The sequence below is a fragment of the Vanellus vanellus genome (genome assembly GCF_965231255.1).
Source record: "Vanellus vanellus genome assembly, chromosome: 1".
In the NCBI taxonomy this organism is placed as follows: Eukaryota; Metazoa; Chordata; class Aves; order Charadriiformes; family Charadriidae; genus Vanellus; species Vanellus vanellus.
Window position 1 is genome coordinate 60,639,091 of NC_138905.1, and position 24,168 is coordinate 60,663,258.

Genomic DNA, 24,168 nt, shown 5'->3' on the forward strand with positions numbered 1-24,168 from the left:
CACACTGCACCATTTTATCTTTCGTATAGACCATGTAAGTTAAAGAAAAATATCATCTAAGGAATGCTTTAAAAGTATTTCAGTGCAACTATTTGTGTATCCTTTCCATCTTCCAACTGAAAGTCTAACTACTAAGCACACAAGAGGAGGAGAAAAACTGAAACTAATCAATGTGGCAACCACCTCCATCAATGAGCGAAAATAGGTTTTCTAGGTCAAAAAATGCCATGCTTTTATGCCTAATGACTTAGGCCCCCTCACAAGCTAAGTAAATCATTTGACTCCAATAAGAAGCTGTGAATCTCTCCTCTCCAAGACATAAAATTCTCATTGCCATCCTTGCATGGCTCAGAGACGTTGCACTTTGACAGCGTGGCATTTTTATTTATTGATAAGCTGTCACCAGCCTTGAGTATATCACCCCAGTGGGCTTCAGGCAGGAGGAAACAGGGAATTGTAATGGGAAAATGCAGCTGCGAAGGTGAAAGAGAGGTGTCCTATTCAGTTAGGTGACTGTTGTTGAATAACTCAGCAGTTTGGGTTGCCATGATAAGGGACAGGTCTGCCACACGGTGGTACACTCAAATTGAGTTTGAAGCACTTAGAGAAGGGGGTGAGCAGTGGCCGCAGATGCTCTAACATTACACGATTTAGGACTGTCGCTATACTAGGTACCTATTTGCCACTCAGTCACAGTAAATGACAAATCTTAAATAAGTAACAAACTACCACTACTTATCATAGAACTGACGACAGGCACATAACATAAAAGCATATGTGGTTATTTTTACCTTGGCATGATTATAAATATCCACGCAGTTTTCTGTATTAATGCTTTTTGCGCAAATGATCTCACAGTGTCGTTGTAAAGCTTCAAGCTGGAAAAATTTAGCAGCAGAGAGAAGCTAAAAAAAAAAAGCATGGAAAAAAATAGTCACAACTGCTGAGCGATACAGAATCGGAGCTTGCTTCTTTACTGTTTCATTATATTTTTTTCTCCGCCCCTGCTTCAGTTTTCATGAAAGTACTGACAAACAGTCAGAATGAGAAGGTTGTTTGGTTGCTTCAACCCTTTGCAGTCCCCTCTAGATCACACTGTGGGAAGCTGTGTATGGAGAGACCACCACAGGCTGCTCAGGTCCACGTGCTGACTTTGGGGCGGGGGGAGAGAGAAAAAGGAAATGGCAGCTTGGAGAGTCTTTGGTCACTTTGCAAACATGACTCTGCAAGGAGGGATCTGCAATTACATTCCAGGAAAAAAATGTTTGGGCGCAACCATTTCCCAAGCTCTGGCTGAAACAGAGCACATGGACTGGATGTGGGGATGTCAGCAGAAGTGCCAGGACCAAGAGTATAGAGTAATTCAAACCAGAGGACCATAACCATGCTGGGCAGTCTTAAAAATTTGGAGAGGCAATAAATGTCAAATCTGTCACCTTGGGAGGCTCAAGGAAATGGAGTCAGATTTCAGTGTGCCCCTTGCTCTGGCTCACGAGCAGCAGTTGGGTCACGTCTCGGCCACAGGCACTGAAACACTGTCTGGCTCCACACGACTCCAAGGAGTGGGTACACGGGAGGATACGATGCAAACGTGGGGACCAGCCTGGTGCAAGGCACTGCCTAGTTAACACTCATGTTAGTGCCATGTGCCTGTATCGCTGCACTACCACGTATCTCCTGCCATCAGGACCCAAGCTGACCTCCCTCTTTGGTGCTCTATCCACCCCATGGATATGGTACCTGGGCTGCCACTGTCCTGGGATCTCTGCATACCACTGCACACTGTGGGCATGACCTGAAGCTTGTGGGGTGAAAATGGCTTAAATTTTGAGTTCTCCGACTGATTTCAGTAGTGCTAGGATTTCCCGTATCGCCATCTTTCTGTCCTTTCACAGCAGGGAAAAGGAAATTCATTTTCTGTCTTCTCATGGTAGGTCATTGCCCCTGGCTCTCTGCTCTGGCTTAGGAAGCAGGTTGGGATTCTTCATTGCTTGACATCTTGCTCTAACACAGCCAGGTCTCTTAGGCCAAGCTGTTCATTTATACAGCCCTGACCACCTGGGACTGCATGACAAAAAGCTATCCTGTGAATCCACAAAGGGCTCTCATGCCACTCGGTAGGACCATTGGGGAACAAACCCCTGAAACTTCCATGACATTATTCTGACTTCTCCTATGCAGTCTGCTCAAGCTCTGCTTTAATCCCATAAATAAATCCAAGTGCTGGAAATCTGCAGTGCTGATGTGATAGCAGCCAGCTGGCCCCAATTATGAATTGCAACAAAGATTTCTGTGGAGTATTTCTGGTGCTTCTTGTTATCATATTTGTAATAAGGCGAGTTGCTAAATGCAGTTTTGAAAGATAAAGCCAAATCCTATTCCAGCTGCCTCTGTGGCTCAAGCAGTCACGTGCTGGTTTGTAATTACTTTAAACTGTGAAGAACCGTGGCCAGATCTGTTATCAACAGATCAATCAATCAGTCATACATTCTTGAGTCACAGAAGTTTTGAAATGTCACAAAAGTAGAGCAAGCAGCCAGCTGAACTACAGCACAAGCTTTTTACAGCCTAGGTGATAACATACGCATCTCTATAAAGCCATTCCACTGCCTACTCTGAGACTCCTTATTTCAGAAAGGGTTAGAAATTCAGGAGCTTCTTTCAAAACTGTGAGTGAAATAGAGAATCAGTGACCTTTTCCTATAAAGCTCAGAAAGTCAATGGGGGCATGCTTAGTTAAAATCCCACCACCTGCTTTGGAGAGGGATAATTTCAGTCTGGACTAGTTCCATCCTCTGGCTGCTGGCAGGGTTGGTACAGATGTCCCTGTACCATCAGAATTGATTCATCCCGGCCACTTGTACCCCAAAAAAGAGTTGCTACCAGTTTCTGGTTAGCAGTACTTTGGTAGAAGTCAAGCTTCGCATGGATGCCCCAGGCAGTAGTCACAGGGACAGACTAACTAATGTAGGCAACAATAAAAACATGATGGTGGCAGACTATAATTTGTACATGACTGATTACCATCCGTTTAAGTGGCTCTGATTTTAGTATTTACTATCCTGTATTCTATTTGGCTACCATAATTTGGTGATTGTCAACAAGAAAACTCCCTGAATGACTATCAAGAATTTGCCCAAATATCTCTTAGTTCTATATGGCTGGAGTCATTAGGCTGATCATAGCTGGTAATGACAGCACACAGTATTGGGAAGACGATGACTCAACATCCATACAGGTTGTGGATGTGTGGCTATACTGAAGGCTCAGGCAGCTCCAGTTGGTGAGGTCTGGCTTTTGCAAACGGGCACGATGGCACTGGATGTTTTACACGCAGTGAGAAAGGGGCAAAGGAGTCTCTATCTCAGGGAGCAGCTTAAGGTTTTATTCAGAAAAAATGACAGTCACATGTTTGCAATTGAACTGAACTGTGACTCCATTGGGATTTCTCCCATGGTTAAAGCCAGGTACACGCCTGAGAATTCTCCCGAGTGAGGAACCAAGTTGGATGCTTTTACGTTGCCAAGATAGGTCTGGCCATCTAAGCCTGAGCTAATAAGCTAAAAGTAAGAGTGTGGCAGACAGAAGCTGACCGGCCCAGCTGGAGCAGAGCACTTCACCTATCAGGCTGACAGAGAGAGAGGATGGTCTACTCTGCTGCCCAGAGTTGCTTCCAGTTACACCAGCTTAGCATTTCCTTGAAAGAGCCTCGCAAAGCATCTAACTAGATATTGTTATTTCAGGTACTTTTTTGCTTGATGATCTTAGTTTCTCTACTCTTTCGTCTCTGACGGTCGACGTCATACTGGCAAAAGTCACCATAACGGGTGACCGGCAGGGAAGGAGACTGAGTGTCTCCCACAGGACTGCGGACAGACAGCCTGGGGACTCCGGGTGAGGCACTGCTGGCTCTTCCAGCAGTGCTCATGTCTTGCCCAAGGGCAACGTGCCCTTGGGTGAAGGGTACACAGATCACTTAACATTGCTCCCACTGCAATTAAGATAAATGTCTCTTACCTCCATAATTTCATTATTTTTAATCAAGAGTGACTCTGCACCTCCATAATAAAGATACTGCATAACCAGCTGTAATAAAACAAAGGGAGGGTTTACAAAAAGCAATTCAAGACAGCAGCAAATAGGGGGTTGATGTAAAGATTGCAGGCAATACCCAAGGCTCTCCACACTATCAAGGATTTGTGGCGCTGGAGAGCCTCCAATGAGGCCCAAACCTCCTGATTTCAAGATATATTTTGGTTACTCTCTCTTTTTGCACAGTTCCACGTTTCCTTCTCACAGGCAGTCTAACGTCTCAAGCCTCACCAGCCATGTTGTCTGGACTTTCTGGTGAGCTCCAAACCATTTGCAGGAAGCTGATTAATTCATTCGGAATTTTCAACTTATTTCCCAGTATGTTCAGTACAGTATCGATTCGGGAAAATATAGCATATATAATGGTCATTCCCTTATTCCTTCCCTGGCAATGGCACCCTCACCTTCACCCAGCTGTATGCAGGCATGTGTGGATGATGAGAAAGAGGGGGGGCGCTTTGCACTGTAATACAAGCCTGCTAAGATCCTCTGCAGTGAGCTTCCAGCAAGCCTGAAGTGATTGTAGGCGTTTGGGAATTATCTGCAGCGGTACCAGTCAATACATGGAACTGTCTGAGCTCTGACTCAACTAAAGGGAAGCATTATACACCTATACGCTACAGATACAGAAAGCAAGCTCTGTATTTTCATGGCAAAAATCTGATTGAACAATACTGCTAAGGAAGGGAATGAAGTATGTCTCTTCCAAGCCTGTCCATTAAATGCAGAAAGAGACAATGAAAGAAAAAAGAATCAAATGCTTTACCTTGACATGCACTGCTTTGTCTGCGTAGCCTGTATAAATGAAATGCATGCTGCTGTGTCTGGTCGGGCAAACATTTGCAATCAATAGCACTCTGCAGCTTCGTGTATGAACAGAGATGCAGCCTGTGCTAATGACACCGCTAGTCTGAGCTATGTGTTTACCAAATACATACGTACTAATTTGGGCAGGGCATGTATGATGTTCCTATTACATGTTCCATTCAAATTCAATGTGAGAACTGACTTTACCTGAAAGATGGGGTACTTCACATAGTTGATCTCAATACAAGTACTATCAGATGAGGGCTTGCTAGACAGCAATGCTTTAAACCTAAATAAAAGGGAGCAAGATTGAAATACAAGCCCAATTATCTCTGTGAAAAAGTACGGCAAAGTGGAAGGACAGCATCAGCTCTTGCAGAAACAGTACATAGAAACTAATGGACTTGTCACCGAAAAGCATCAAGATTTAGATACTGACGTAAAATAAAGTTCAAACCAAAAGGAAGAAGCCTCTCCTTTAAGAGATTTCAATTTGAATTTTTTGAAAAATACATATAATATCACAATAGAAAAAAAATGTATATGAGAAATTAAGATACTGTAATGATGCATATTAGAGAATAAAAAATTATCTTTTTTTCAGAAGACTTGCAACATTTAAAAACTGCACAACAAGGAGATAAATTTTGGCCTATGTCCATTATACCGCTTCAAAAAACATGTTTTGGAACAAAATATTAAAACAACTACACTAAGACTTTTAATGCTTCCATGCAGGTTTAATACACTTGTGTAGGAACAGGCAGGAGAGAAAACTGGATAGGTGGCTGTTCAGTGATTATCAAAACCTGAAATTTAGACACAGGTTCCAGGAAAACCCCCCACATTTTAAGTTAATATTTGCATATTTATGTGAAACGCATACATATGTAGCAATCTGTTTCTCAGAACTAGATATTCCCATTTGATTAGAAGGCAAAAATGGGAAATGCGCTGTCAGAAACATCTGCCCTTGTACTTCCTCTTTTTTGATAATTCATCTGACCTTCCAGCGGTAGAGCAAAGCATGGCTTATCTATCAAGACCAGCATTTTCTGGATGGTAACCTCTTCCGTATCACGACTGCATCTTGTTAATTAAAATATGCAGAATGATTGATTTCCTTTTACTAGTGTCAAACTCTACTATGAATGCAATTTAGTAGGTTTAAAGCTGGAGTTTGGAATGTGTTTGTACCTCTACCAATATGCTCTAAACCAAAACACCCATTTCTTGCTTGAAGGCAGGGTCAGATACTGCAGTTGCTTTATGCAAGCCTCTTTACTCTGTGCTGCGGGTTGGCAGCAGGTTTAGCATCAATTCCCACCTTGCTCAAACTACCCAAACTCAGTGGGGCTTGTCCTTGCCACATCTTGAAACAAGCTCTTATGCAGGGCCAGCTAAATTCATTTGAAAGCACACCTTTAATTATAAAGCTGCATACAAATAAGGTTCGTGAGCATCTTTAAGGTTGGGTTGAGCTGGGTAACCCATGTCCAGCCTTCTGAGCACAGGGAACAGACTATAAATACCACCTTGGGATACAGTATGATACATTTTGTTATTTAATTTTATTTTAAAAATGTCAAATGCTGTCAATGAATTGTGTGATAGTAGCTTGTTTTTCCTGGAGACTGCCTACACCAATGCAAGGCAGGATTTAGCCACTCACAGGATAAATGGTTATTAGGAATCAAAATATTAAGCCTCCTCTATGATTAAGAGCTGGATGCAGCAACGAGCTCCATGCAAATGTGCCTCAGTGGAATGAAGTCAGATGCATGGCCAGAAGCATGGATCATTTACTGGGTGGGAATCTAGTGATGAGAGCACTTGTTAAACGTCCTGCAGATCAATCAGAAATCAACCAGAAACAAGCTGTTGAGATGTCCTGCTTAGGAAAAACTTGAAGATTGGGCCACTAGCTGTCAAAGAATCTTAACAGCAGAAAAAAAAAGGGGGGAGACGACGACAAAAAATCAAATTCTATTTTTGTTAAAAAACAGAAATGTCTCTATATTTTACCTTGGTGATGCAGTAAATAGCAACACTCTATGTGCATAAAATGGTCTTCCTTCCACCAGAAACGTAACATCTGACATCTCTTTGTTGTTAAGAAAATGGGGATCTAGAATCACAGAAAGAAGGAAAAAAAAAGCCAATAACTTTAGTTTAGAAGAGGTCATGAACGTACTGAATATTTTCCCGTTTGGACAAAAGAAGACAATAGTGTAAAAGGATATTGTTTTTAATGAGTAAAGCCCATAAAGCTATTTTGGACAGCCTGAGACAGAAGCCCCCCAGACAGCCACGTGGAGTTCAGACAAAGGGAATTCGAAGCTTTGAAGTGCCTGACGACCTTTTGCTGAGACGACAGCCAGCCGTCCTCACCGTGCGGAGCTGGCACAGCCTCCCAGCTCTGCTACCCAAAGGAAACTGCAGCTGAACGGATGCTGGAAGGCCCTACGCTCATTTATACCCTATTATGCCCCTCTCCCTGTGCGGGGAAGTCTTCGTGCCAAGGGGAAGAGAGTCCTGGAGAATCGCTCGGGTCTTCTCTCGGTCACACTAGAACAACCCGGGCTCTGTCAGCAGGGCTGAGAGGGCTGTGCCGCCACGGCATCACCCCCAGCCAGACACGGTGGTTTGAGATGCGGACAGATATTTGGCTCCAGGCTGCGGGCTCGGATCCCAGCCTAATTAGCAACACAGACAAGATTGCAGATTTATGGTCCCACTCTAACGCACCTGATGACCCTCCTTATTTCAGCAGGAGTTTCAGGTCAGGCTAAGTTTGGGTTCCTTCCTTTTTCTAGTTCTGCCTTTCAAATTCTTTTTTTTTTCTCCAAATCGTACCCCCCCTCCCAAGCACCCAGCCAGCAATGCAGACTTCCCACAGCTCTCCTTGGAGAGCCAACAAGTATCATCAAGTCACGCTTACCTAGGCGAGAGGTCTGCTTGCGCTTAATTTCAACAAGCTTTGGAATAGGGTAGGGTCCATAGCAATGAGTGAAAATGACAGAGAGCTGCTGGCTGATCACTTCGTTCTAAGCAAAAGAAAACAAATATATGCAATGTAAGCTTAGTATGCAAGGTAAGATCAGTACGCAAAGGAGATGTTACGATGTTCTCAAGAGTTGCCTGTTTTGAAGCTGAAGAATGTGGTTGCTGAAGCTTTATTAAAAATCAGAGCTTAGGATTATCAGTATTTGTTAGAAACTGCAATTCTCATTTACTTGATTGCTATGTCTCCTGTAGGAATCAGTTTAAATGAAAAGTCCTCTCCTTGGACCAGAGATGATCTTTTCCTAACAAACTCCATAGCCTCTGTCACCTCAATAGAAACTAACTTTCTTTACAATACCGATTTCATTTAATTTGCAGACTTACTGTACCGGAAAATGACTTTTTGTCGCTCTTTAGATAATGGCCATCGGTCACATTTTAGAAAACCAGAGCTACAAACAGATATAGCTGCACAGCCCGCATGCATTTCTAAGTGCAACTGTCTCACAAACAGACCCTCCCTTACAGAGTGACTGAAGCATCACAGTCTGCCACCGAACCTCCTCATACAATCCCAAATGTTTCATTAATGTGCTCGTACACTGCTGACACTGGCCTGGACACCACTGTCCTGAGGAAGCCACCACACCTTCACAGAACCAGGTCTGATCCCTGGCTTTGCCCATTTCTGCCCAGCCTCTGGGGGCAAGGCACCCGCTGGATGCTTTCCTAAGTGCATAAGCAACTTGAGTATTCGTACGCCTAAGCTGCAAGGACAGTGAAATGCATTTAGTGCTTAACTATCTAAGTCACATCTGAAAGCTGGATTTAAAAGTTTTGGCAAATTTTATCCATCCCACTCTTTGCCGGTAACCGGAGCCGGTCTAGCCAAGTTCAATGGTGCCACGTGGCTAATTCATGATGTCTTTTCACTACCGTGTTGGTTGGCGATTCCCTTCCACACCAGGAAACTGTGAAAAGGTGAGGCACTTAGATATGAGAGGGTACAAGGCCAAGGAAATAAGCAAGTAAGAGCGAAAAATAATCTTAACATAAAAATTTGAGTTGTGTAGATGTTATACTAAAAATACCTCCAGGCTTAGGGAGCAGAAATTGAAGCTTTCCTTTCTCTGAGCACATTTCAGCTCAGTTCTAACAGCGGTGCTTCTTAAATCCCATGAGGGACGAGGAGGAGTAGCAGAGATCCTGTGATGACTCCCTTACTGAATCTAATCAAATGGGGTGGGAAAGGGTAGAGCTGTGCCCTCACAGGCACAGGCTGATGTCAAAGGAAATTACACGCGCTTGCCTGCAGGCAGGAGTTGGTTCCCATTACTACGTCAGACGTAGCACTGAAAGAAATGTTAAGATAAGAGAAATACTGATACTAAGACACCATTTAGCACGGCGCAGGGACCAGCCCTTGGAGAGGGGCTCACCACTGTGGCTCTGAGACAAGGAGGACGTCTCGCACCAGGAGCATCTCAGCGTCTTCCAGCTGGAGCGCAGCAAAGCGCTTCACAAAGCGAGTGAATCACAGGGCAAAGAGAAAAGGAAGATTTAAGGCCAGATTTAAAGAAGGAAGTGACTCAGCTGCTGGGAGGGCTGGGGGGGAGAGCTCTAGACAGACAGGGCAGAAAGAGCAATTGCTTCTCTGCTCGGAAGGGCTGTGCTGAAGCTCGGTGGCCGACTGAGTCAGCCAGGGAGGAGTGCATCCGGGGGGATGCTGATTACCAGCAGGGCAGCTCCCAGTTGGATCCAGCAGATGCTAAGAAGTCAGTAAACACAACAGAGAATGGGGATAATTCTGTGGTTCAGAGCAGAGGGAAGCTTCTGGAGAGGAGAGGCGTAATTCAAAGAGCAACGCTCACCTTTACCCACAGTGAATAAAAGCAGAGTAACTGCACTGAAGAGGATGGCTACTGGCAGCTCCCTCTCGAATCTGATGGTCTGCGCAGGTCCTGTCTATGCCACTGAGGTTTTAGTGGGTCTGTGAACTCACCAGTCCCAGCTACAGCTGTGCCTGGGCAATAGCTTTTTAAAAACACAGGTATACATCAATAAAGACAACGCATCTCCTCCTTCTGGGGTGCCTGTAGGAATGCACTGATGGAACAACTGGATATTTCCCAGCTCCTCGTTAGGAGCCAGAGGTCTCACTCACTGGTCTGAGCCTTGGCACTGTGTACTGGGATGTCCAGGTGCACCGACACCAGGGAAGAACAGGCCAAAACCAGTCACACAGGTGGGAGAAGAGGAACCCCGCTCATAAATCCAACCAACACGATGAACGGTTGAACATGGGGACAACCCCATGGAAGCCTGCCTACACAGGCAAGGTGCTGCCAGCTCCCTGGGTCACCAACAGGGCACAGACCCTGTGGTATGCAGTTAACAAGCCCATTTTAAAGCCACCTTGCCACTGACTGCCCACAAGCCTTTGAAAAACCTGGTGTAAACTGAGCTCTGATTAGCTCAAGATGTGATACATTCACATGAGAGATGCTTAAAAACCCCGAGACACAGAACAGAGATGGGATGAAGAGAAAAGAGACCTTAGGACCAGCACATCAAAGAAAGCAGGGCCATCAGACAGACAGCAGCTCGATGCATTGCGGAGCTTCAGACCTCCAACGCAGGACACTGATCTCATTTGGCAGAGAGGAGGTTGGAGACCTTTGGCTTCTGTCGATAACATTAAATACTTATAACGCATGCCACCAAAAGGCCAAAAAATGTGCTCAGATAGAAAGCTGAAGGATGTGCTCATTTAGAGTCATCGCTAACAAACAGCAGCAAGTTTTCTCCCTGAGACACCGTGAGGGGAGCGGGGAGCTATCGCAGCAGAGCAAGCTCGCTCCCCACACCACCCCGCACACAGCCAAGCTCACAGGGCTGTGGCCCTGCATCTGCTCCCTGCAGAGCCTCTGCTGGCTTTTACTGATAAACCAGGCAGAAAGAGGCAGAAAAGATGAGAAAGATAAGGATGCTTCGTCTGTGACTGGACGGACAGGGAAAAAATTGGCTTTTTAGAGCCAAATCCTGCTCTTGGAGCAGGGTGAGCCGGCCTGTCTGCGAGGTAACTAGGAACAACTGCAAGAGTCAACGACCTGGAGCACCAGCATTGCTCTGGCAGAGAGGAGGACATGCCCAGCCTATTCAACCTTCCGCTTTGTGCGGTGCCCACACTGGGAAGCTCAGAAGCTTCCCTGGTTAGCACATCCATCCCCCATTTAAGCACCAAGCTGGATAATTCTTCCTCATTTATCCTATCACCCTACCAGCTGACTGTGAAAGAACAGCTGTAAGAGCTCGCTGCAGCAGTTGTGGGCGGCGATATTAACACCGGAGGAGCAAACCGAAGTTTGTTTTCTCGCTGCAGTTTGCTGTCGGAAAACATTGTGCCAGGATGTGTGAGGCTGAGAGCTGGAGCTAGGCCAGCTTCCTTTCAGACATGGGCGTTCATTCGCAGTCAAAGGGAGCTGATGCGCATCTTCTACTGTGGGAGGGCGAAGAAAGCTTGGCGTAGGATATAATGAAAATATTTACCTAGCTATGGGGTAGTTTACAGATAGGCAAGAGGGAACAGGGAACAACAGTGAATCTTCTGAGGGAGACGCTGCTTCCAGCAGAGTTGGTCGGTGAGCAAGCAACTTTGCTTTGTAGATGCAAGCGGTCTCCTGACTTAAAAGCATTCTTCAGCAGAGATCTAAAGGAATTCCCCCCTCCTGGTGAATGTACTTGAACTGCGAGGGGAATTCATAAATTGCTTCAAAAAGCAAAGCTGAAGGTTTTCAAGTTGCTGGAGCAGAGATGACTAGTCGACTTATCTGAAAAGAGGTGAAGACCTGGGTGGGGAGTGCAGGGGTACTTTTTCCTGAATGTCCATCTGATGAAGGGTCTGTGCCAAGACTCAGAAAAGGATTCTCCAGACTTCGGCACATACCCTGGGAGAGCTTGCTCCATTCCAGCTTACCCAGTTCAACCCAGCCTAGCCATTCTGGGACGTAGTCCTACAAGGTACTGGTCACAGCTGGGAAATATGTAGCCAGTTATCTCCAGTACCTGTGGAAGATACGTGTCATCTTGATGGCTATGCTCCTAACTCTCAAGGGGAAAACCTGGGTCAGATTCAGCAGTTAGGCTAAGGTTTTGCTCCTCTCTGACCACACTTTGCTTCATCTGCCTCTTCTTCATAGGCTCCCCTATTCCCACACCACATCTCTGTGGACTGCTCAAAACCCACTGCTTAGTTCTCTTTATTGGCCTATAGATATTCCACCACCCCCACGTGGCTGCCCTCTACAGTGGTAACAAGTTAGGCTACTTTTCTTCGCCTCTGAAATCCCAGGCAGTACTTTGGGTTTTCCTTCTATTGATGTCACCCCTCACCAGCTCAGCCCCTTTAATGCTGTTTTAACCTAAGTGTGCCAGGTCCTCAAATTCCTCTACCGCAAAGCCCCAAAACCTCACCACGTTAGGCAGAAAAGTAACACATTTATTCTTCTGGGTTCAGTGACTGCCTGTTAATACACACCTCCCCAGCAAGCAGAGAAGCCATGCTGCTCAGAGAACAGGGGTGCCGGAAAAGGTATCTTTTCTCTCCCTGGTCCTGAGGATGCTGGCGGGACCCAGCTCTCCGCAAAATGCAGAACGGCAGAAGAGCTGTTTCTAGTCACCCATCCCGCATGGGTTCCCAGCAGCTGTTCCAGCAGTGGTGGAGTCTCAGGATACCCTGAGCCCATTGAGGACTCATCCATGAACTTTCTTCCACGACATGCTGGGATACCCTTGAATTATTCCTCTGTTTATGCTCCCCTCTTCCCAGAAAGAGCCAATAAAGAGCGAAGCAACAGAGCAGGCTTTTTGCAGACCCCCAGCCCTAAGCACTCAAACTCTGTAAGACTTTCTTCGCCATCTCTCTGAACCTTCTCCATCCTTGCCTAGGTGTTTCCACTACCAGTCTTCTTGCATAATTCACTTTTGCCAGCTGCCTCAAAACTGATTAAATGCCACTTTAGAGGGTCACTCCTAGATGATTAAGCAGCATACACATAATTAATATTAGTCAACAGTTGCAAAGGTAGGGAAGCCCCAGAGGTTGGAGATACAGTTAGAGGTAGTGAACTGCGTAACAAAATGGGTTTTGTTAGTGCCGGGCTTAAGTCCTTCCACTGCAAATACAAACGGAAAAGAATTAATCACAGGTAAGGCACAAATGGACCCTTCAGTTAGCTTCTGGGAAAGCTGCCAAGCCTCCCTTTCAAAAGGCTCTTTATATCACAGCTATGCATTGTATGTAAAAAGCTCAGATCCCCAGGCACAGTCTAATCCCTGGGTGAGAGCCCAGAAAAGGGCAGGTGTCACATCCATGGCATTTATTTATTGTAAATGAAGAAACGGCTCCTGCCTCTGGCAGGGAAACGTTTCAGAAGGCAGACAGAGGGTAAAAAAAAAAATCAAACCTGTGTTAGTACGAAGCTGGATCTGCGTTACGAAAACACGAGACGGGGTTAACAGTCTGTTATTAACATGCCACTCGGTACCTGGCGTTTGCATCTCACATGGAGAATGCACGACGTACATGTGTGGATAACTTGCGTCCTGGTTATTCTGAACTGTTTAGACACAGAAGTACTACAAATGACAACAGGCAACATTACAGATCGCTGCAATTACTTGAGAACAGTGAAACCTGCCTTAAGAAATCACTCAAAAGTCCCAGCCAAAAGATCAATCACCAAGCAGAGGCCGGGCACTAGTTGACACACAGAAGGGCATTAGCCACTCCATGGAACCCGTAAGTGGGCACTTTAGCATCCTGGAACGTCTTGAGGGCTATTTTTAGTAAAGGTTCTGGTGTGTCTGTCTCCTCTGCAGAAAGTCCATATTTTTCTTCAGTTTAAGTATTTCAGTTGTCAGCCAAAATATTCCATTTTCAGGTGTTAAATTTTTCAAGGAATGTAAAATACTATGTGGAGAACAAACATTCTAATGAAACCTGTCATTATAGTAAAACTTCAATTTTCTGTTGAAAAGCAGTTTAAAGAAGGAAGTGAAATTTCACCCAGCATAGAGGGGTCTTTCCTGATCTGTTTCCAGGCAGGAGAAACATGCACAGCGCTTTCCCAAGGGAAGGCTCTCCCCTAGGAGCTGAGCATGACCCAGTGCCTGCCTAAGCACTGTACAGGGTTCACCTCTCCCCTCTAACCTAAGCCCTTCCTGCAGAACAGGGTAGTCTGGCTTCCTACAGCAAAACACAGCTTCCCTCAAGCCCATCTTAAATATTCATTTCAGCCCATCATGAAGCAAGGGACAAAAAGGGGAATTTTCTAGCTCCTTCATCTTCCAGTGTCACTTTCTAGGTCATGTGCAGACCTCGGGGAAAATCTGATGTTTGCTGACCACCGTGCCTGGACTTTGTAGAACAGATGCATGAGCTGAGTCTGTTGACATTCTCTGAGGAACCTCTCCCGACATTTGTTTTAGAGGAATTAAATTCAGAAAGACCAAAGCAATAAAGAAACAGGAAGCCCATCTCAAGCTTCAGCTTCTGAACATTTTGCTGCCACAAAGCAGGCAGGTGTTTCAGCCTTTCCTGCTGCTTTCTCTTTGTTGGAGAGTTGTTTTCTTTTTTCCAGTAGTTACTGCATCTGTGGCAGAGGCTACGTGCTGCTATTTGTGAAAAGATATATTTAAAAAAAAAAGCCCAACTTTACTTTCTAAGAGTTTTTGGATTCTAGGTGGCTAAGTCACTGCTGAAAGAGTACGTTTGCTTTTAAATTATATAGGCCAGGTTTCTCAAGATACCCACAAGCCTGAATCCTTTTGGAATTTTAAAAAAACTGGTTATTGTTTTGAATTGTTATTTGTTTTCAATAACTGTCAACACCAGACTGATGGCTGCTCTTCAAACAACTCAGCCTTCCAAAAGAGTCGGTGCGCCCCTGCAGCTTTCTTCAGCTGCCTATAGGAAGCAATGCAATTTGTAGAGCTTGTGAAACTCTGCAGGAGCTTTAAATTCCAAGGAAACATCTTTGCAAACTAGTTTCCTGCATCTTTCAACAAGCCTGGCTGCAGAGCGTGATCAACACCTCGTTAATCGTCTAAATTTTAAAATAAATGACCTTGTCATTGATGGGAAGGATGAAGAGAAAGCTGCAGAACGCAACAGAGGAAGCAGGATGAAGGACCTGTCCCACGACTTTTCAAGCTGATTTTGTCTTGCACAATACACTAGCAAGAATAGTCATAGTCCTTAGCCAAATTTTCCTGGTGTGAAGTACCTCCAGTGTCAGGTGGAGCTTCAGACAACACTTCAGCACATGTGCTCAACGCACACGGGCACAAACACACAGACTTTGGCGATTTGTGCCCACAAAGGATCCAAAGTAATAGCAAATAGCAGCTCCACGCCATAGTATGGGGGAAGAGAGAAAGTTCTAAGAGATGTTATTTGGAATTAACAGATTGTCTTTTATCTCCAAAAACTAGGTCAAGGACAACCTGATCTAAAGCACTGTACACGGAAAGAGCAGTGGATGAAACTGGCTCGCAACCTCGTCCTATCGGCAATGGGGCTCGCTCATCTGCATGGATGGATTGAGCTGGGTGATTTTAACGACAATTCAAGCTCACGCAGAGCTCCAGAGTGGAAATCTAAAACCAACCTCCTCCAAAGGCCAGATATATTTAACTTCCAAGGCTGTGGTTTTTAGTCTCTCTCTTTTCAGGTTGTGGAAATGTCAAGATCAAACTGAAACAGCTCCAGGATTTTCATAGCCAAAGAAGCATCACGCGTGTTCAGCACGTTATCCTCAAGAGAACCTCCCTCCAAAAACGGAAGAGCTCACCTGCAAGCCCCATCTTGGGCACTACAAGCCAGCAGATCTGGGTGCAGCCTCTATGCAGCTTTTTAAAAGTCTCTATTTGGGGGGGCCCAATCTCCAAGCTGTGGCCAGCCCTCTAGCACATCCACTCCTTGGGCAAATATGGTCCTCCAACATGGGGCAGGGGGGCAATCCAGCTCACAGCCAAGCTCATGCAAAGCAAATGTCAATCTCGTCTGGAGGCAAAGGAGAGCTTCCAGTGAGACGTTTGGGGGTTTCCTCAGGCCACAATGAGCACAACATAGATTCCAACAGGCAGAAATTCGTCTGCATCTTTCTATCCTTCTTCTGTAACAAGATCTCCAGTGTCATCTTAGCTCTGAGGGACTCAAGTCTGCTCTACGCAGCAGCTGAAGTTTAGCTCAGGGCTACCCGCTCCCAGAAGTGTCTCTCTGGCTTTTGTCTCACACAGCCCTGTCCAAACCACTTCTAGCAGACTATGTTAGTCTGCTTGTCTGCAAAGAGATTCAATCTGTCCTGAAATGGCAGCGCTTTTTCTCCTTATCTGGTGGCCCAAATCTACTACCACGTCATTGACATTTTTAGTGACAGAGCTTTCTCAGTTTGAGTTTTCCTTGCTTTTAGGAAAGTGCTTTAAACCGAGCTGTCGGCATCCCTTCCACTGATGCTGCTTTCTCCAGAGTACCTTGTCTCTGGTCTTTGGTTTGGTAATGACCCAAGCTCACTGCACGACAGCAGGAATCATGGGGGGAAGCGAGTGCAGAGCAATTCTCTGTCTGTTCTCGCAGCTCTCCCTCGCCAGCATGGAAATACTGCCACTTCTCTGCTCTCCATCCAATTCTCAACGGTGCAGCTGATAAAGACATTTAAAGACATGAAAGGAAATGAAAGCGCTCCGTCCCACTGGAAACCACCAGGAGCTGGGTACCGAACCTTCATTTCTGCTTTTGGAACTCTTCCTCCAGGGCTTTAGTGCAGCAGCGAACAACCAATGTGCAATCTATTCACTGTTCTTCCCTGCTTATTTCACAGCTTGAAGAGAGGCAATAAAACGGGGGACTTCAGCTCAGCCAGTTTTGCCTGATTTGCCAATTTTTGTTGCCGTTCTGTGTTCCAGCATCAGCACTTCTCTGCAGATTTTATTTTTATTTCTATTGTCAGCGTCCCAGCACACAAATGGGAGCAAAATGCCACCCTGCAGGACTCCAGCATCAGTGCTGGCTGGTGGCAGAGCTCCCACATAGACCCTCACATCTGGACACTCTAGGAACAGGCATTTTAAAAACCCTCTTCTATAAGACAAAAGGGATCCCTTATATCTGATGGTGTTCTTGTAGGTATTGGTTATTTTTTCTGTAATCTTTTCATTTCTGTAGTATCTGGCCTTTTTGCACAGCCTGGGAACCTGTAAGAACATTTTGTCTGACAGTGCAAAGTAGAAGGTGGTGGCAGAAGGTGTGCTTCCTACTCTGAGACTTGCCTTATGTTTCTATCCAATTTTTGAAGAGTTTCTCTGGCCAAATTACTCAATTGCTGCCTGGCTTATCCAGGTTTTCACAGTTTCTGAGGCCAAGACTGTCACTCTACGAGGCGCTGAAAATCTGCCTTTTTAATTACCTCAGTTTCCCTGTTGGTAAAGGGAGGATAGGATCTTCTTCCATGGCTCAACTCATTAATATTTGTAAATTGTTCTGAGATTATGGGATAGTTGGAACTATTTATAGGAATGCAAAAGACCATTTCCATTAGGTGCAAGTTGCCATGCAATTAAAATATACTGAGCATCACAATAGGTAGCAAATGGGACATCTTGTTTTATGTTAGCCAAGAAATGCTAAGTGGCTCTGTGCTTTCTAGTTGCTTATTTTACACTTTTTGCCCTGAAAAACTCATTAAGGAAATGTACTGGGCCAGACTGTGATGTTTCACAAGAGTTGCAATCCCTTTCAAAGTTCCCAGCCCACAGGGAAAAGGATGTCCATGTTGGCAAATTAAGCTCCTCTCCCCATAGCTCTACAAAATGCAGAGCTTTACAATTTGCTGTCAAAACAGAGGGATGTGAACCACAGTTACAGCCCTTCTGCACCTCCTAAAGGAGATTTCCATTCTGTGTGTATACATAAAGAACAGTCTCTGCTCTCAGCCCTTCCAGAGAAGGGGAACAGAAGATCCTTTCAATCTCAGCTTTCCTCAGCTGCCTTCTATGGAGTGACCAGGGAGAACTTTTATTGGCTCATTCACCTACAAATGAATTTATTTTGATTCCTTCCAAAGGGTTGCATAGAGTCTGTCCTCATTTCTGTCTGGGAGAGCTTTGTGAGAGGCCATTTGGACAAGACCGCTGCAATAATTCATGCCATTTGAAGACAATTTTTAAACCCTTACAGTGTCTCAGAATGATTCATTATTTTTCTAAGAATATGAAGCAGCGTATGTGTGTGTGTTTGTGAATATGCATGCTCATGAAGAGTGAAGACAGCCAGCTCCCCTAAGCCCAGAGGCAGGAATAAAGATCAGCACAGATTTCTTTTTTGTTGTGTAGGGCTTTTTGTGATACTTCAGTTGTTTCACCCCTCCACATTTCAGGTTTTAAGTCAACCCAAAGCAGAAGGTAGCAGACTTATTTGTTTCCAGGTGTCCCACAACAGGCTCTGGAAGACCCAGCCTAACATGTCCCACAGGTATAATCCTATATAAATAACTTATTCTAATGATGATCATTGGCCTTGGCTTCAGCCACCCAGAGAAGAGCAATTAAAGACATCCCTCAGCCTAGATTACAAGGCCTAAACATAATCTCCGTTAAGTTTTCAATACAATTAGTTTTATATCAGCTTTCAAACCAAACAGCATCTTGCTGGTAGTTTCTGGATGAACACACATTAACCCAGGCGAGTTCAGAACAAGGCATCTACAAATCCTAGGATTTGGAATGATTTCCAAAAAAGCTATCTCAAATATTCTCCATAAATACCCATCCAATACAAACTAATCCCAAAGGAAAGACTTGTGGGAGCAAAAGTCAGAACAATTGCTGGAACAAATGTTCAGGATTTGCTTGGGACTGTACTCCAAACCCTCTTTTGCAGCAGGATACAAGAAATAAATCCATGTAGGCTTTCACCAGCTATACTAAGTCTGGAACCTTTTAATATTGAGTGTCTATAACAGAACCTCTCCCCTTTTCACGTTATTTCGGCTATGGCTGCAGATGCTAAAAATTATTTGCTCCTTCACGTTACATGTAGAGTTCAGTGAGAAATGTTACTTACTTCCCAGTTAAACAATTAGAAGCCTATACCAACATGTATTGTGGGGTATGAGAAAAAGAACAGCAATCAAATCCTTTTGACACTTTTCATTACTAAAACGATTTTCTGGTAATACTAAAGTTGACTGGGCATTCCTTGGGAGCAACTGACCGTCAGGGGGACCAGTAGAGAAGAAACTGTTGGTTATAACAATTTTTAAAGGAAGTATCCATGCTTCACTAGGTAAGACATTTTCCTCTCCTTGCCTGCCCCATGATCATCCCCTTTGCTATTATACCTGCATACCCAATGGTACCTCCCTCAAAAGGTTTTGTTAGTCTGATTTGTCTGGCTAAGAAAATGTCAGCTGAAAGAATAAAACTGGGGAGGCTACAAGTTCAAACACTCATAGAGAAGATTTAAAAAAATTATCCCGCTCTGTGCTTGTAGAAACCAGTCTCCCCACAAGTTTAAGAGTCCAAATCCCACATGAAGGGAAGAGAAAGTCATGTGAGAGGTTACAGAAATCCAAAGCAAACACGAATATTAGCTTTGTTGTATGGTCCTGTAAAACAAGCTAGGTAAAGTTACTCTTCGGGTTGGTTTGGTTATCAACATCTCTTGCCACACCGCAGTGACCCTTTTGACTTTAATTTCACCACTAGCATCAGGTCCTGTTGTCTCTCCAGCTTATTGTTAATTTTAAGCTGTTCTAGCAGGAGATGTGATTAGCTTGTGTATTTTTAACACGCTTCCACAGTGAAAAAAACCTGAGATACATAATACAAATAACAATAATCCTATACAGTCTAAACAAGCTTTGGGACGGCTGTGCAAAAACAGTATTGCAAGCTTTGTGTCTAATGGGATGGGAATGAGGCTGATTTCTTTAAAACGCATAATTTATCGTACCTTGCTGGCTTTCAGTATCTCAAACATCAGAGGCAACCCTTGTGTGATGAGCTCCTCTGTGTACTCTTCTTCCTGAATGGACTTGAATTCCTTTAGCAAGCACTGGATGAGGGGTCGTCTGTGCTGCTGGAAGGACGTGCGCAAGGACTCCAGCCATGTGTGCAGCGTCCAGGGAACACCTATGGAAAGAGGACAGAGCTTATTCTCAGCTTCAGAGAAGGATGTGCCCTTCTGCATTTTTACCTTTACTTACATTAAGATTTAAAGCAAAAGTTGCCAAATAAACCTAGAAATCAAATTCCTATTTATCCCCAATTGAGAAGGCTCGTGGTTATCAGGACATCCCAGACCTAATGCATAAAGGCTTTCCTCCAAGTGCTAAGAGAAGACTGCGGTCTCTCTGCTCATCTAGCTTTCAGTTTCTCTGCTGAGACTGCCAATTTGTGGTAATTGCTGTGGTGCTCTGTGATGCAAAAGCCTTTTGGAAACTAGATTTACACTAGCTCATTTGTTTGAATATGGCCCTGGAGAGCCATTAAATGCTAAAAAAACTGATTTTGGTCACTACCCACCTGGATTCAAACTGGTGGTCTTCAGATTAAAACTTTCTCCAAGCGCTACCCCATGTCCTCTCCCAATCATTACTATTTTCCCTCAGCAACGCTGGGCGAGTTAAGCACATCAGCCTTTTCAAGTAGTTTGTCACGGCAGAACCACTCTCCAGGAACTTAAAGGGAACTGCTCCCATGCACTGCATGAGAAAGCACATGGAGGTAATATACCTCTGCCGGCATTAGGCTGGATGTGACCTAGTTTCTGCACTTGCAGAAACAGAGTGGGAGGAAACGCAAGCCTGGCATTTGGCTACAAAAGGTTTTTCCTTCCATTTCAGCAAACATCCAGCACCTGGAGAGCAGCCGTGTTGCTCGCCTCTCGTTCACTGCCAGGTCCTTCCCTGCTGAGCTGTCACTGAGACCATCGCACAACCTGACCAATGCCACATGTCCCCAGGGCTGAAACTCCACACCAGGCAGAAGCATGCTGGGCACTCAGGTCTCTCTCTCTGAACACAGGTCAATCGGGGTGATAAATACACAGTCCAGACCGATTCCCCTCCGTGCTACCCAACCACCCTCCCCGCGGGCAGAAGCGACTTTCCCAGCAGGCTGGTATGATGTTCAAGTCCCACATTGTCGGAGTTGGCACACCGAGAAGCCAGTTCCCTGCTCCTGCCCTCAGAGGCTCACAAACCTTGGAAAATAAAGATGTTTTAATGGTGAAGTGCTTTACAGCAGAGTGCAAAAGAGGAGCTCTAGGAGCTGGCCCACAGCATCCGAACACTGCCCCTTAGCTAACCCTCTGCCAGGCAGCAGTGAGGACGGCTGCTGGTGGAAACTACTCCACCCTGCAGAAGAGTGACAGTGATCCCTGAAAAGGGTGCGCTGTGGAGCCAAAATGGGCCGGGAACCCATAAGATCCCCCATCACCTTCTGCTTCCACAAGAGCTGAGGAAGGTCCACCTGTGGTCTGTTTAAGCAACAGCCCATCAAGAAAGATGCGTTTCTTATAGTGGTCCCACCCCAGAGGGAAAGGAGAGGGTGCTGGGACTGACCTATGCTCCGTATGTCAATGGTCACATCCACGTAGCCGTGCTCGGCGCTGTGGTACATGGCCTCCTTCAGGGCTTTCAGCTTGGCCTTGCTGTTGCGGCTGGCGCAGAGCGGAGCTGCTGCCGAGTCAGGCAAGTCCGTCCCCTCGGCCAGGATCTCCTCCAGTGACAAAATATCGCTCTTCTCCTTCTCCGGCTGAGCAAGCAGCTTACGAAAGACATTCCTGTCCATCACAGCACAACAGAGAGAGGGAGAGGGAAAGAGAGCAGAGTGAGCGGCTTGGCTTTCTTTGTGCCCGGGATACTTGCTGCAATGTGGCAAGTTAGGACACCTATCCAGGAAATCACTCCAATTAATGGCAGGACCGGCTGAGAGCAGTCCCAAGGCAAGCACTGCTCCTGGTAGCCCACCTGCTAGGGCCATGTCTGCAAGATGCTGCTGTCGTGACAGGAACTGTACAGATGTCGCACGAGTGGCGGCATCTCATGGGAACAGAGACCCATGAGCTAATAAGCACGACTTAAGACTTCTTCCCACAATCAGGGAAGACCAAGGTGCCTCTGGACAAGCTCTCAGGACTTTCACCACGGAGGTAACTTGAGAAGGGAGCTGCCTGGAGCTACGGAAAGCACCACCACTTGATTAACACTCAAAGCAGTCTGGGAAAGCTGGAGCAGCTAGACATTCAACGAGGACAGTCAGGGCAGGTTCGAGCACATCTGGGACAAAGCCACTGACCCAGTTGGGCCATCAAATAGCAAAGCTCAACCTCAGAGTCTTGGTGCCCTCAGGTTCGTACCAGTGTAACCTCATTGATCTCAACAGAGTCACTCTCAGTTTCACAGCTGTGAGAAGAGAAACCAGGCTGGTCCCCATCCCACCTCCCTCATACTCCAATGTCCTCCCCTGCACCTGCTCAGACCCCGGCGGGGGGTGGCAGCCGGACATGACATATCCCCCCAAAAATTGCAGCACACAGGGAATAAGGAGGGAGTGTGAGTGAGCGGTGCACAGGTAGGAACACAAGAGCCAGGGCCTGCAACATGCACAGCCAGCAGCCAAGCCGAGGAGAGCCCCAGAGGTCCTCCTTGGGCACACGGCTCCCACTCATGCTGGCTGGCAGCAAGGCCGGAGCAGTGGATGTGAGACTCCAATAACCAAACTGTCCTCTCTGTCCCAGGGATCCCTCGCAGGCTCCAGATGGGCAGCGTTGTGCGAACCCGCCCTGACATGCCATTAGCATGTTGTTAGACTGGCAGCTTGTCTCTAAGCAAACAGACGGTAGGTACTGTCTCTAACCTGTATCTATGTTCCTCTGGATGGCTACAATCAGAAAAGTAGGAATGTGAAGATCATAATACTAATCCATTACACTGCAGTCAACTCCTGAGCATTGCAAGATCATGCATGCCAGGTGCTCATTTCATTACTTTTTAAAAAAAAATTTGCAGCATACATACAACATTAAGGCATACGGGACGTTACAGTAAACACAGATGCAGAAACTCTGTTCAACAACAATTAAGGCTGCAGCAGAACAGACACGATCCGCCCCAAACCTGAGAAATACGTCAACGAGTAATTCAGAAGGAATGTCTTCGGCATTCCTTTCTGCTGTCACATCAGCTACCATTTACCAAACATCGCATTGCAACACACCATGAGGAGTCCCCGTCCTTATTTTTATAATCAGCTATCAAAAAGCAGCTTGTACCACCAACTGGTTAAACTCACATGCTAGCAAAAAGCCTTCCATCTCTGCTCAGTTGGTGGTATGTTCAATTGTTCATGCAGAACTTTCACCCATCTGCTCAAAATGGATGCCCAGGCAAAAAATAAGCACTTGAAGGATGCCACTAGACTTGTTCCCACTCTACCTGTGTCCATGTGCGGCAGCCTGACTGAAAGAGTTCATGTCACCTTGTGGAGTCATGGAAATGCCGTTCCTGTACATTGTTCCTATCATGGGGTCAGCTCCTCGCTCCAACAGCAAACTGACCAGTTCAAAATTTCCTGCAAGTCAAGAGGTGCATTTTTACTTCTTTTAAAATCCAGTATTTGCTCACCCAAACCACAGATCCCGACTGAAGAATTTATTATGGTGGGAGGAGAAAGTCCTTACCAGCAGCTGCTGCCAACTGTAAAGGAGTTTCAGAGTAATTTTCCTCTCCATGCTCCAAGGAACCTTCTACCTTTGCTCCAGCATCCAGCAACAGCTAGAAAGAAAATTCACCGTTTAGAGCAACTGGGGGTATTACAGTCTGCAGAGTTCATGAACAGTGACAAATGAGAGTCTAATGCTTCTTGTTAGCTGCAAACCAGATACGATGGAGACAAGTGACATGCAATTTCTGTCCATTGTTTCACAGAGGCAAATTGATTCCTTTTTTCGCTCATTTTACACTGCCAGACACCAGGAGCGCTGGGGTCCAACTTCAGAGCCAAAAAAGTGTAACCCAGTGTTTCTGAATGGGAAATGGGGTAAGGTCAGTGTTAGGAAGTAATGTGCTGAAGATGGAAGTACTAAAAATTAGCCCGACAAGCATCCTTCCTTCACAGTCTTCTAGAACTCCAGCACCATCCTAAAATGGATTGGAATTCAGTTGCCTCCATCTTTTATATAAAGACATGGCCAAAAGA

General features: G+C 45.5%; 1 protein-coding gene across 2 annotated transcripts in view; it reads right to left on the minus strand.

Moving 5' to 3' along the window:
* ABTB3 (ankyrin repeat and BTB domain containing 3) overlaps positions 1 to 24,168 on the minus strand; it is a gene marked incomplete at both ends in the record, with an annotated part of 177,620 nt that overhangs the window by 3,273 nt on the left and 150,179 nt on the right. Inside the window, 9 exons of one of the 2 annotated variants that reach the window (XM_082495625.1) lie at positions 792 to 905; positions 4,018 to 4,086; positions 5,107 to 5,188; positions 6,925 to 7,027; positions 7,841 to 7,946; positions 19,919 to 20,097; positions 21,531 to 21,751; positions 23,406 to 23,541; positions 23,651 to 23,744. In XM_082495625.1, the coding sequence (XP_082351751.1) occupies positions 792 to 905; positions 4,018 to 4,086; positions 5,107 to 5,188; positions 6,925 to 7,027; positions 7,841 to 7,946; positions 19,919 to 20,097; positions 21,531 to 21,751; positions 23,406 to 23,541; positions 23,651 to 23,744 (1,104 nt within the window). The remainder of the gene's footprint in view (positions 1 to 791; positions 906 to 4,017; positions 4,087 to 5,106; positions 5,189 to 6,924; positions 7,028 to 7,840; positions 7,947 to 19,918; positions 20,098 to 21,530; positions 21,752 to 23,405; positions 23,542 to 23,650; positions 23,745 to 24,168) is intronic. The other variant, XM_082495626.1, reaches the window with a different exon arrangement.